Source organism: Garra rufa, chromosome 14 (assembly GCF_049309525.1).
Source record: "Garra rufa chromosome 14, GarRuf1.0, whole genome shotgun sequence".
NCBI classification, from domain to species: Eukaryota; Metazoa; Chordata; class Actinopteri; order Cypriniformes; family Cyprinidae; genus Garra; species Garra rufa.
In genome coordinates this window covers 10,832,497-10,846,419 of record NC_133374.1, presented here as the reverse complement: position 1 = coordinate 10,846,419, position 13,923 = coordinate 10,832,497, and the positions used below count along the sequence as shown (strand labels likewise).

The 13,923-nt window shown below is 36.8% G+C and overlaps 1 protein-coding gene across 1 annotated transcript in view; it reads right to left on the bottom strand.

Annotated features, from left to right (window-relative positions):
• Nucleotides 1-8,731: 8,731 nt before the first annotated feature.
• The window catches only part of LOC141285340 (NACHT, LRR and PYD domains-containing protein 3), a 7,988-nt gene continuing 2,796 nt past the window's right edge, over nucleotides 8,732-13,923 (bottom strand). The window contains exons 4-11 of the mRNA XM_073818361.1: nucleotides 11,526-13,319; nucleotides 11,099-11,272; nucleotides 10,830-11,003; nucleotides 10,501-10,674; nucleotides 9,799-9,972; nucleotides 9,538-9,711; nucleotides 8,998-9,159; nucleotides 8,732-8,912 (exon numbers count right to left, since the gene is read on the bottom strand). Coding sequence (XP_073674462.1) covers nucleotides 8,732-8,912; nucleotides 8,998-9,159; nucleotides 9,538-9,711; nucleotides 9,799-9,972; nucleotides 10,501-10,674; nucleotides 10,830-11,003; nucleotides 11,099-11,272; nucleotides 11,526-13,319 — 3,007 coding nt within the window. The remainder of the gene's footprint in view (nucleotides 8,913-8,997; nucleotides 9,160-9,537; nucleotides 9,712-9,798; nucleotides 9,973-10,500; nucleotides 10,675-10,829; nucleotides 11,004-11,098; nucleotides 11,273-11,525; nucleotides 13,320-13,923) is intronic.

Here is a 13,923-nt window from a genome sequence, read left to right as displayed (position 1 = left end):
ACTTTTGCCTTATGGCACGGTGCTTCATCGTGCTGGAAAATGCATTGTTCTTCACCAAACTGTTGTTGGATTGTTGGAAGAAGTTGCTGTTGGAGGGTGTTTTGGTACCATTCTTTATTCATGGCTGTGTTTTTGGGCAAAATTGTGAGTGAGCCCACTCCCTTGGATGAGAAGCAACCCCACACATGAATGGTCTCAGGATGCTTTACTGTTGGCATGACACAGGACTGATGATAGCGCTCACCTTTTCTTCTCCGGACAAGCCTTTTTTCAGATGCCCCAAACAATCGGAAAGAGGCTTCATCGGAGAATGTGACTTTGCCCCAGTCCTCAGCAGTCCATTCGCCATACTTTTTGCAGAAGATCAATCTGTCCCTGATGTTTTTTTTTTTGGGAGAAGTGGCTTCTTTGCTGCCCTTCTTGACACCAGGCCATCTTCCAAAAGTCTTGGCCTCACTGTGCGTGCAGATGCGCTCACACCTGCCTGCTGCCATTCCTGAGCAAGCTCTGCACTGGTGGCACTCCGATCCCGCAGCTGAATCCTCTTTAGGAGACGATCCTGGCGCTTACTGGACTTTCTTGGATGCCCTGAAGCCTTCTTAACAATGCAGTGGAAAGTTTTTTTCGGGATTAAGTTAATTTTCATGGCAAAGAAGGACTATGCAAATAATCTGATCACTCTTCATAACATTCTGGAGTATATGCAAATTGCTATTATAAAAACTTAAGCAGCAACTTTTCTAATTTCCAATATTTATGTAATTCTCAAAACTTTTGGCCACGACTGTACACATTTGAGTAATTCTGAGAATGAAAACTGATGAATAATGTACAAAAAAAATCTAATTGACGCTAAATGTTCATGTTCAAAATTATTCAACCCCCAAAAGTCACATTTGGTGCAGAATCTTTTATTCTTTAAAACGACCAATAAATGCTGCTTGGAAGTGCTTAAAAACTTCTGTCACCTCTACTGCGATCTTGGCCAATTTCTCGTCTGAACAAAGCTTTCAGATCACTTAGAATCTTTGGTTTTCTCTTTGCCACTGCTTGAATCAAATTTAACCAAATATTTTTCTATGAGATTTAAATCTAAAGACTGAACAGGCCACTCAAAAACAATCTACGACTGATTCCTGAACCAAGCATGAACCAAGTAGATTTGGATGTTTACTTTGGGATGATTGTCCCACAGAAAAGTCAATTGATCACCAAAGGCAAAATGGCCTCATACTTCAAAGAATTCATGATGTCCTTCATACAGTCATGATTTCCACTTCCTGCAACAGTAAAACACCCTCATAACAGGACTTGACAATGGAGATGGTATTCTTTTGCTCAGAAGTTTAGCCTTTTTTTTTTTTTTTGCACCAGACATACTGCTGATCCATGGGTCCAAAGTTCCAGTTTGGTCACATCACTCTATGAAACATTCTTCCAGAACTCCACAGGTCTATCTAAATAAATTTTAGCATATTCAAGTCAGCGTTTTATGTTCTTCTTGGTCAAGAGTGGAATTCGGCAAGATGCCCCAACATGAAAGCCATGCTTGTCTTGTGTTCATCTTACACTCTGCATTGTAAAGCTTGGGTCATCTTGAAAGTCTTTGGCTGTACATTGCAGGTTTTTCCTCAGTTGTTCTGATCAACAACTGCCAGCTGTGACTCTATAGGAACTTTTAATGTCTTGGAAATTTTCATATAGCTTTCTAAAGTATCACAATTATTTCTTTTCTATAGCTTCACTCTGTTGACTTTGACATATTAGCTACTCTAACTTATGCATTGTTAAAATATATGCATTTGCAACAGCTCAAGCTAATTCTATTTTCTGATAGAATTTCTACATTTTAATTGTGTTTTAAGACAATTTTGTTCCCCACCATACAAATAAGTGATGAAAACACAGCAATTTTGAATAGGGACTGAATAATTATGAAATAGCTGTGTTATTAAAAAATAATTTAACTTAAAATATTTCATTATATATTGACATTATCACTTTTAATATGCCAGTAATCTGTTATATGCTATTTTTAAAAAGTTACAGATCTGTAAGCTTATATTTGTTTGTTGGGGGTTGAATAATTTTGATTGCAACTTTATATTTTGTCTCAGATTAAACAATAGTATGATCACATTCAACCTCAAAGTTTTGGACATTAAATTCAATCGAACACAGAGTGCTGCAGTAATAACATATTATTGTAGGCCAAAACCCTTAAACGAGTTTGCATATAATCCTTAAATCAATGTGTTATTTGAATGGGATTTTGGTTAAATACCTGAAATAATGCTCAAGATATTTTCATGTTTTATTCCACTTCATAAAATTCATCAGTAATGCCAACAAGTGGCTAAACCAAACTAGTAGACGCATCTACTCAACTACTGGTGTATTGACAATGATACAACCGAACAATTGCATTTTAAAAGTTGCACTCATTGTAAAGATAACCATGGTGAACAAAATTTGTAAGAATCATAAACTTTTCTTGGTCACAGAAATTATTTTCTGCAACCATTCAAAAGCTAATTGAAAAATCCTACTGAATTTTTGTAGAGGGAACCAAGGTGATGCTTACTGTACAATGGAAAGGAATAGACAGAAGCCAGCTTGTACTGATTGCCTGTGGTTTTGGTACCTTCCCAGTTTGTTTGCCAACATAAGTGTATAAAAGTGTGTTCATAATTGGAAATAATCATTCCAGCATCCAGAGACTGGAAACCAAATGATGGCAAATGTTTGAATGTCATACAGTATGCAGTTATCTCCCCAAAAAAAACAAGAAAAGAAAGAAAAAATAAATACAAAGTATATCATTATGTGTAATTCTAAAGTGATTTGTAACAAATTCCTGAAGAAAGAGTCTGGTTAACTAGGTGGACAGAGAGGTGTAACATTAACAGCAGGCCAAAGAAGAGGAAAAGAAACATACTAGCCCAAGCCTTACACCTAAAAGAAAGCTTTTGCATTTGTTAAACAAAATAAACATGATTTATAAGTGCTTTATTCATTAGATTTAACCAACCTCATGGGGGCAATTTAAATGCCCCGAAATTATAGTTTGGTAAACCACACATGATGGTTATTCATTATCTGCAGACTCTTGGCTGTTCCTTGCACCACTTCTGTTATAATCAAGAAAAACCATTTACACTTTATCAGCCATAATACAAAAAGTACTCATAATTCTACTTCAGATTATGCTGTCAAACTAATAAGGGTTTCCCTTAGGCTAACAGAACTAAACTGTTCTACAACTCCCAGGATCACAATTCAGTTTCCAAGTAGCTATTGTGAGGCATACTAATTCAGATAGCAGCAGCTGTGCTTATATGTTTGAGCGTAAGCAAATCATAAATCATACCTGTGCAATGTCAAAGTTGGTGGAGGTGTTAGACATTTGGAGAATACACAACAGAGATTAAGTTAACGTTTAAGCAGGCTGTGTGTGCCTCTCTAATTAAGGAAGCCCTGTTATCTTGATCTCTAATAGGCCTGAAGTAATACATCATGTATAAGGTAGAGAGAGTATGCTGGAATGCTGCTCTGCCCGGTGTAATAGTTAATGTGTTTCTATGGTTGTGAAGCTTGAGTAACTGTACACTGTAAACTATAGCTGCAGCTGTAAAATATCTGCAAATATTGCTGGGATTTATCCCTTTTTCTTTCAATTTTCTATCATCGTGTGGAAACACCTGATCTGTATCTGTACCAGTGAAGATGTTCTACTAATTTATGCTGTCTAAACCACGGAAAAAACATGTGCTGCTAAATCGTATAGAGAAGGACTTGGTAAGAAGGAAAGGGCGCAGTATTTTAACAAACTAAAGTTAACAGGTGGTAAAGATACGTACAAGCAGTATTAATTAAGATACTAGCCTAATATTTCACCTACCTGGCTGGAAATGATAAGAACAAACGCGAATGTTGTCAAGATCTTTGCCCTGAAAATCCTGTTTCAAGTTTGGCCAACCACAAACGCCTTAAGTTCCTCAGACAGTTTTTTGCACGCTTCTCCTTGTTTTGTCAGTCTATAGTGCTCCAAATGTTTTTCCTGGTCTGACCGATTACTACAGCCCAAAACATGACAATAATTGACCACTGTCAGCAGCAATAATCATAAAAATTTGCGAGTTCCCTTTGGTTCACTAGCATTGTTTACGTTAAAGGAACACTCCACTTTTTTTGGAAATAGGCTACTTCCCCCCCGAGTTAAGAAGTTGATTTTTACCGTTGTGAAATCCATTCAGCCGTTCTCCTGTTCTGGCGATATCACTTTTAGCATAGCTTAGCATAGATCATTGAATCCTATTAGACCGATAGCATCGCTTTCAAAAATGACCAACGAGTTTCGGTATTTGTCCTATTTAAAACTTGACTCTTCTGCAGTTATATCGTGTACTAAGACCGGCGATTTTCTAGGCCGATAAGATTAGAAACTACACTCCCATTCCAGCGTAATAGTCAAGGAAGTTTGCTGCCGTAACATGGCCGAAGCAGGCGCAGTAATATCACGCAGCACATCGCAACACAACGTGACCAACTGCATGCACAGGGAGCGTTCCTCGTTGGAAGTTACCTAGCTGGGAACTAATTTCAGGCGCTGCGTGATATTACTGCACCTGCTGCGTCCATATTACGGCAGCAAATTTCCTTGACTATTACGCCAGAATGGGAGTGTAGTTCCTAATGTTATCGGCCTAGAAAGTCGCATCTTTACATTTTCCGCCGGTCTTAGTACACAATATAACTACAGAAGTGTCAAGTTTTAAATAGGACAAATACTTAAACTTATTGGTTATTTTTGAACGCAGTGCTATTGGTCTAATAGGATTCAATGATCTATGCTAAGCTATGCTAAAAGTGATATCGCCAGAACAGGAGAACGGCTGAATGGATTTCAAAATGGTAAAACTCAAATTATTAACTTGGGGGGAGTTGGAGAATGAGCCTATTTCCAAAAAAGTGGAGTGTTCCTTTAAGTTCCTCCATTTTTTGCATTCTCCTCCTTGATTTGTAATAACCTTTGGCAGTCTATAGTACTCCAAATGTTTTTCCTGGTCTGACCGATTAGTACAGCCCAAAACATGACAATAATTGACCACTGTCAGCACCAATAATCAGCTAAATATGCATGTTCTGTTCGGTTCAGTGGCATCATTTACGTTATTTGCCGGCAAAATGGCCGATTGATGACGGCGTGAAAACACTTTTCTGAACATAACCATTAGGTGTCCGGCTCACAGCGCCACCTATTGGACACAATAACACACATACCGGTACACACAACTACCAGCAAACTCTGCAATAAGGCATCCTCATTTTACAAGCTACAGAATAAAACACTTTGATTAGAAGTTGTTCAGACAGACGAGACATTGCGTTGGTGGAAGATGGAGGCGTTTAGGTGACAACAAAAAACACACAGAGGTGTAGCTGTAATATAATGAAACGCGCGGAGAAAGCGTGACAGAGAGCAGTTAAACTATTGTGTGTGTTGGTGGGTGTATGTAGTGTTCCGCTCCGAGGATCGTGTTGCTGCTGTCGCGTGGCAAGTGTGTCTGACTGGAATGTGACGTGACCACATTACTCGACCCCTTACGTAGCTGGAGAGCTTACATCGTACCATACACTACAAACAATTATATTCTTACAACCACTGCTATTGGGTGAATAAAACAAACATTAAATTAAAAAAGAGCAAGAAAGTGTCATTGTACAACAGAGGACTTCATCATAGTAAATGATTGGCTGGAGAAAGACATTTGCAGCCTTGATCGTCAGTCCTTAACCATTCAGCTGTCAATCAAATCGTTCATCCTTAACCGCCACAGAGAGTCCATTGCACAATAGTGGCAGCTTATAATATCAACTATCAACCTTAAGCAAACATGGTACAGACCACACACTTATATAAATAAATATAATTCACTTGCGACCCTGCAACAGTCACTTAAATATCTGTCGACAAACAATCTCCCACATAAATTATGAACAAATCTAATTCTCATTTTGTGGTGAAAATGAATCATTTTGGATTAAAAACATTGTTGGTTATAGTGGAAATCACACTTTGCCAGTCATAACTTTATAAAAATATATACCCTTTTTTCAATGCGGAAGTAAGTCGAGACTTCCAGTTAATTAGCCTCTATAGGGAATAACAACGTGCAGCAAACGGTAAAACTGTTTATGCTACAAACCAGTGTGTTCATAATTAAGATAATACATTACAATTATATTAAGACACACCAACTTGCAATATCAAGCAGCAAAATGAACTGTTTTGTACAGCTAAAAATAGCTGGATGCGGATGAGACCAGAAGCCAGACCCATAGAATTTGCAAATGGCCACGTCCGATTTTATAGTAAAAATAAGGTGGATAATCAATTTTTATTTAATAAATATTAAAATAGTTTATATTTAGATTATCATAGTTTTAAAAATGTAATAATGTAATATTTTTATGATGGGTTTTTATACTTTAAGATTGAAATTCCGGGTCTAGCATTTCTATAAATAAAAGCTATTTAAAAAGTAGCAAAAATAAACGAAGACAGTGTTTTAACCAAAAGATATCTGTACAAATTAAACCCTGGGACATAGAGACTGTAGCTGAAGAAACGCAGATGTACGTCACAATGATGTTCACTGGTTTTAGAAACCCTAGGTGTTATCACAATTAGTTTAGATGTGTCACCGCTGTTCATTCAGCCGTCATATTTCATTGTACCTAAAGGAATAAATGTTGCAAAGATTGACTTTACAAAGTTGTTGGTATTTGTATAGGCACAGATTAGTGATTAAATGCATGCACACACACACACATAGAGACACACACCTTCAATACTTTAATAAACATTTATAGTTCCTGATTGGCAGAGAGGAAGTGGAGGAGAGGAAACAGATGCAAAAAAGACATTTTGAATAATCATTTTGATTCAAATCCTGAGCAACGATAAGACATGCATTGATCTGAGTATGGGTGTGCGTGTGTTTATGTGACCCTTTCCAGACTAACCAGACCAATTCTCATATTTTGATATTGCTTACCTATTTTGCAACACAAATATATATTTTTATTGCACTTTTTTGTTTGATGTGCACCAAAAGTGACCATCAAATTCCCTGCCTGAAGTTATCTTTGTACATACATATCATACTAACAATCTGGGATTTAAATCACAAACCAGACCAGAACATTTTATGAATTTAAAAAAATGGAAGAGAAAATAAAATGTTATGACACATTACTATTATGTAATATTCTGCAGCATTTCAAGGCAATAATCATGCCACTGAGCCATGTGAGTTCTTTTGTTAAGTTTTGTTTTAAAGAATGTTTCATTCAAATTATAAAATAATAATTATACTGAAAAACAAAAGACTTTTGCAGTCAACTGTATTCTAAATGCCTAATTTCATATAGTTGATTTCAGTCAGAACTCTTTTTTTATACAAAATTATTATTTTGCATTTTTCTTATCACATTTACACAAACATCTGCGATTGCAACGGGAAGATTAGGTACAAGGTACCCTAATGCACATTTGACATTTGACCTTTACAGTAAACTCAAACATTTTTAAGGTTGACAACATGCACCTGTCATATACAGCACATTCATGTATATATACATATTATAAACTAACCTGCTCATCCTGTTATTCACATAGCTTATGATGCTAATACTTTGCAACCAATAAACATCACTGAGTCGTGTCAAACGTTACACCAAGGTTTAAATATGTTCTATAATTCACTGAGAAAGTCGAGTAGCTCTTATGTAGGATAGAAGTGGTTTTAAAACTTTTACAGAGTGGTAAACATCTCCCTCTAGTGGAAATATATGCTATTGTCTACACTAAAAACAATGAGTGTATAAATTAGAAACCAGAAAAATAAAGTAACACATTAAAGTAAAAAGACTAAAATAGTATTTTCTTTTAAAACATACTCCAATAATCTTTGCTTTGAAAAATCTTAATGTGAATTTTAACCGTAGAATTCATCAGGTCCTTTAGCTCCAGGTGGCATCAGAACATTGCGCAGTTACGCAACAGGAACAAAAAAGAACATTAGATAAAAGATATAGGTACTTTTTTAAAAATATATTATTTAAAACGTAAGTTTGGTTCGAAAAGAGTGGAATCTTGTGTTCTGTTGAATGTGCGAACACTCGCCGATTGCATAATAAAGCAATCCTTCCACTATTGTTGCCAACTTCTGCAGGACAAAGGGAGTTAAAGTTTCTGTCAGAACGTTCTATTTCCCTTATTTATTACACATTAAGTAGTAGGTTTGCATAAAAAAAATCAGAGGTTTACTGAATTAAGTTAAAATGCAATTTTGGCTTGTTGACCTACAACTTCATACACAAATTTTAATGTGATCACACTTTCCTTTTTAACTTTTAAATTTCAAATTAACAGACACAAGAGACAATTAAACCTTTGAGCGCAGCAAACAAAAGAAATAATGTACCAGAAATGTTAAAAAAGTAAACATCATTATACTTGATGAGGTATATGGGAAAACTGACATTAGTTAGTCTTAACAAGAGTGAGTGGATAAAGTTAGGGCGATGATCAGATTGGAGTCAACATATCAGTCTTACAAAGTCAAGGCTTCAAGAAGCTACAGTAAAAGGTCTCCAAATCAATCTCCTCTTTAGGAATAAGAAAAACATATTACTTTTAAACACTGGGAATCTAAGAAAGAGATCAGTACTGTATTTTCTGCAGTTTATACGCTGGGTCATCTTTCATAGCAGACAACCGTTGCATTCCTGAATCTCTTAGATCGTTCTGCATCAGATCCAGTTCTCTCAGGTGTGAGGGGTTCGATCTCAAAGCTGATGCCAAATCAGCACAACCTTCATCTTTGAGATCACAATATTCCAAACTGCAAAGACGAAAAAGATTCAGAACTGATTGTAGTTAAGGAGGCTTGTTTAAGAGAAGGTACAGAGCAAAAATAATGATCTTACCGCAGTATCTCCAGTTTACAGTCAGGCTTTTCAAGTGCTGTAAAGAGTTTTTTCACCCCTGAATTTCCAGACAGATCCAGTTCTCTCAAGTGTGAGGGGTTAAATTTTAGAGCTGAAGCTAGAGCAGCACAACCTTTCTCTGAAATTCTGCAACCCCTCAGTCTGCAGAGAAAAAGAAACAAATCTTAATGCTATTGTGGATTGTTACACACTTTGAAAATCTAGGATTTTTATAAATAAAATAAGCAATTTCTTTCTTTAAAGCTCATTTGTGAACTTCCCCTGAAGCACAAGATGCTCCTTGGAACATACTTAAATCTTGCTGGATAACATGGTCATCAGAGTAGATAAAGTATAATTTTCATTATAGCATATAGTAAAATAAAGTATAGAAATCCCAATATATTGTTTCTGTAAAGTTTTAATATGACGACTCTTTGATGGTTTGATGAATGGAAACTAAATAGCTCGTTGCAATATAATAACTAAATAAATACATCATGAAGCATTTTCAGCATGATGAATTTGACATTAACTTACCGTAGAACTCCCAATTTAAAGTTTGGATTCTTCAAAGCATCAAAAAGTGGCTGCACACCTGAGTCACCTAGGTGGTTCCAACCTAGATCCAGTTCACTCAGGTGTGAGGGGTTTGATTTCAAAGCTGAACCCAGAGCAGCACAGCCCTCATTAGTGATGTCACAATGGTCTAACCTGCTGAGAGAATTACACGTTCATTTCTGACTCTTGCTTTGGAAAACACAGGACTTATTTGACAAATGTAGAGAATGATGATCTTGCCTGAGCATCTCAAGATTACATTCAGAATTCTGAAGATAACCTGATAATTTCTGTAATCCAGTGTCTCCAAATTTATTTCCAGAAAGATCTAGCTCTTTCAGGTGTGAGGGCTTTGATCCCAGAGCTGAAGCCAAAGCAGCACAACCTTCATGACTGATCCTACAATCCCTCAGCCTGCACAAAATAAACAGTAGCCAAGTATTCACTGATTGTGATTTTGTTATGTCTCAATTCACCTACTTATACTATGCAAAAAAAAAAGGGAATTCTTTTGAGTGTGTAGCAGAGGAGTAGGCAAGCTTTGGGACATACTACTTTCTCATAATTACATCTTCTTGCCTCTGTTGTGCTATGTGCATCCAGTCACAGTTTTAAACTGTCCTGCCAATCAGCTTGGCACGGTTAACATAATTAAATTTCCGATCGGGGAAAAATAAAGAGAGCGTGTTGACCTGTCAGTCACATGCCTTTTAATGCCGACAACTCTACTCTTGTGGTTTGCATAATGTCAAGTTAATGATCAATTTTTTATAAAAGTTTACAATGTTGTTGAAGATGAAATATTACATGAATAACATTAAATAATTTTCATCAGGTTAGACATTGATTATTGATCACTCAACCCCTTTTCTCGACTTATCCGTCTTGCATATGTGCCATGCTTGTACATCTATTAGCCTACTTTCTGTTAAATTACCTTACCTCATTATCTCCAGTTTACAGTGAGGATTCTCAAGTCCATCTGCAAGGAATTTCATTCCCAGGTCTCCCAATTTATTCCCAGACAGGTTCAGCCCTCTCAAATGTGAGGAGTTTGCTTTCAGAGCTGAAGCCAGAGCAGCACAACCTTCACCTGTGATATCACAAAGTCTCATCCTGCAGAATAAATGGCATCAGATCTAGACCGAAGGACTTATGTAATAAAATTGTGAACGCAAGCCTTGGTCCTAAACCTCTAAAAAGGTTTTGCTCTACAGTAGATAATATCAAAATGTATCAGTTAGTGAGTGTAATTTAAAAAGTTATCTTACCACAGTTTCTCAAGTTTACAGCGAGGATTTTGCAATTCATCAAACAGAATCTTCACTCCCGAGTTACTAAGTTTATTTCTGGACAGATCTAGCTCTTTAAGGTGTGAGGGATTTGATTTCAAAGCCAACGCCAGAGTAGCACAACATTTATCAGAAACACCACAAAACTCCAGCCTACAGAAAAGACAAGTGACTTTTTAGACTCATCATTAAAAACTGGCTAATAGCATGAGGGCCTTAAACAAGTTGAACTATGACATGCAACTCACCTCAGCACTTCCAGCTGACATTGAGGTTTCTCCAGTCCGGTACAGAGTAACGTGAGTTTTGAATCTTTTATATTACTATTAGACAGGTTCAACTCTCTCAGGCACGAAGTCTTTGAAATAAGAACAGAAACTAAAACAGCAATGCCTTTTCTTGTCAGGTTATGCTCACAAATTCTGCAGAAAAAAAAGAAGAAAATTAAATTTGACACCTTGAAAGAACAAAACAAGAAAATCTGCACATGGAAATTTCAACATCTATATATCGCTATGTGGACCACATCTGGAATTACATAAATTAGACTACAAGTACTTAGGATACTTTGACATAATGCTTTATTTGGATAATAATACTTAATAATCTTTAACCAAACATTTATTTTGTGATATTATATCATAATATAGATCAAGTATTGCTTATATGACATACATTGCTGTTCTCGAGGCTTCAAGCACTGGCTGTAGCCTTTGAAGTCTTTCATCTGGTGAGATGTGTATCCCAACATATTCATTTAAATCAAACACATCTAGTTTTTGCCCTGAGGTCAGCAATACAAAGACAATTGCTGACCACTGCGAGGCTGTCAGTTTGTTTTTTATTCTTGACCCTGATTTTAGATAATGCTGGATTTCCTCTACTAGCGAATGATCATTAAGTTCATTCAAGCAGTGGAACAGGTTGATCGATTTCTCTGGAGAAGGATTCTCTTTGATCTTCCCCTTTATGAACTTTACTGTTTCCTCTTTGCTGTCAGAAATGCTTCCTGTCTGTGTCAGTAGGCCTCGTAAGAGAGTCTGATTGGATTCCAGTGAGAAGCCTAGTAAAAAGCGAAGAAAAATGTCCAGATGTCCACTGGTACTCTGCAGAGCTTTCTTCACTGCTGTCTTATAGAGGTCAGATATTGATATTGAACCTTGTCTAACAAAAGTCAGAATGCTGGGTAGAAGACTAGGTTGGTCTATCACATTTATGTTTTGATTCATAAAGGAGAGGTACACATATAAAGCTGCAAGATGTTCCTGAATGCTCAAATGAACAAAACAATAGACTTTCCCCTTAAACAGCCCTGATTTTTCTGTGAAAATCTGAGTGCACAGTCCTGAGTACACAGACGCTTCTTGCATGTCAATGCCACATTCTCTAAGGTCTTCCTCGTAGAAGATCAGATTATGTTTTTCCAGCTGCTGAAAAGCTAGTTTACCCAGTTTGAGAAACATGTCTATATCTTGTATGTTCTTATCATAGGCCTTCTCATGCATAGTTCTCATCTGAATGATCAGGAAGTGTGTGTACATTTGAGTAAGAGTCTTTGGAATCTCTTCAATCTCTGCTTGACTCAACACCTTCTCTAGAACAGTGGCTGAGATCCAGCAGAACACTGGGATGTGGCACATAATGTAGAGGCTCCTTAATGACTTCAAGTGTGAGATGATTCTGTCGGCCAGACTCTGATCTTTGAATCTCTTCCTGAAGTATTCCTCCTTCTGTGGGTCATTGAAGCCCCGTACCTCTGTCACTCGATGAACACACTCAGAGGGAATGAGATCAGCTGCTGCTGGTCTGGAGGTGATCCAGATGAGAGCAGAGGGAAGCAGATTCCCTGCAATGAGGTTAGTCAGCAGCACATCCACTGAAGCGGATTCAGTCACATCACACAACCTCACACTGTTCTGAAAATCCACAGACAGACAACACTCATCCAAACCATCAAAGATGAAAATGATTTTACATTCATTTGGAGAGATGTCCAGTTTTGTGTCCAGGAAAAGTTGTAGAAGATCTTGAAGACTGAATGTTTGCTCCTTCAACAAATTGAGCTCTCTGAAAGGAAGTGGACATATGAGGTGGATGTCCTGATTTGCTTTTCCTTCAGCCCAGTCCACAATAAACTTTTGCACAGAGACTGTTTTTCCAAGGCCAGCTACTCCTTTAGTCAGCACAGTTCTGATGGGTTTATCTTGTCCAGGTAAGGGTTTGAAGATGTCATTCAGGTTAATTGGTGTATATTCTGTCAGTCCTCTCCTAAATACAGTTTCAATCCGTTTGATCTCATGTTCAGTATTGATCTCTCTGCTTTCACCTTCTGTAATGTAGAGCTCAGTGTAGATCTCATTGAGAGGTATGATGTCACTGTGTGTTGCTATCCCTTCATGCAAACAATGAAATCTGCTCTTGAGATTTGACTGGACTGCTTCTCGGTTTTTATCAAGGGGGGAGACAGCACTGGAAAAATCACAATCTTGTTATACATTTTAAACCATATCGCATAGCAGACCATTCTTTTTCATTCTATAAACTGATACTTTTAATACTTGTAAATGAAAGTAAATTGAATAAAAATGTAAATTAAAGAAATACAAACAGATTAAAAAAGACTAAATACAATAACCAGCAAGATACAGCTGAGAACAAGTCTGTGCATAACCATCATCTCTTTTTGTTCCCTCTCATAACTCATATTCAACTAGGCTATAATGAGGATTTGGTCATTATAATCTTTTACCTAGATTTTTTTAAATCCAGTGGACAATGCACAGACTGATTACTCCTCACAGACTTTTGGTTGGGACATAAATATGATCTCCCCTGCTGCTCTGAGCTGCAGTGAAAGAGAAACATTGCAATGTGAATTAAGTTGATTTAATAGTAACAACTGTAAAATAGTCACAAGTGTGAGACACAAATTCAAAATTGTTAGTTATGTCAACACTACGTCTTTTTATTAAATGTGTTGTTTTAAATGACATTACATAATACTAATAAAGGTGATAGAGAGGAAAGTCTAATTGCTATTAATATAAATAAGTTACCTGGATTCTTTTAAATT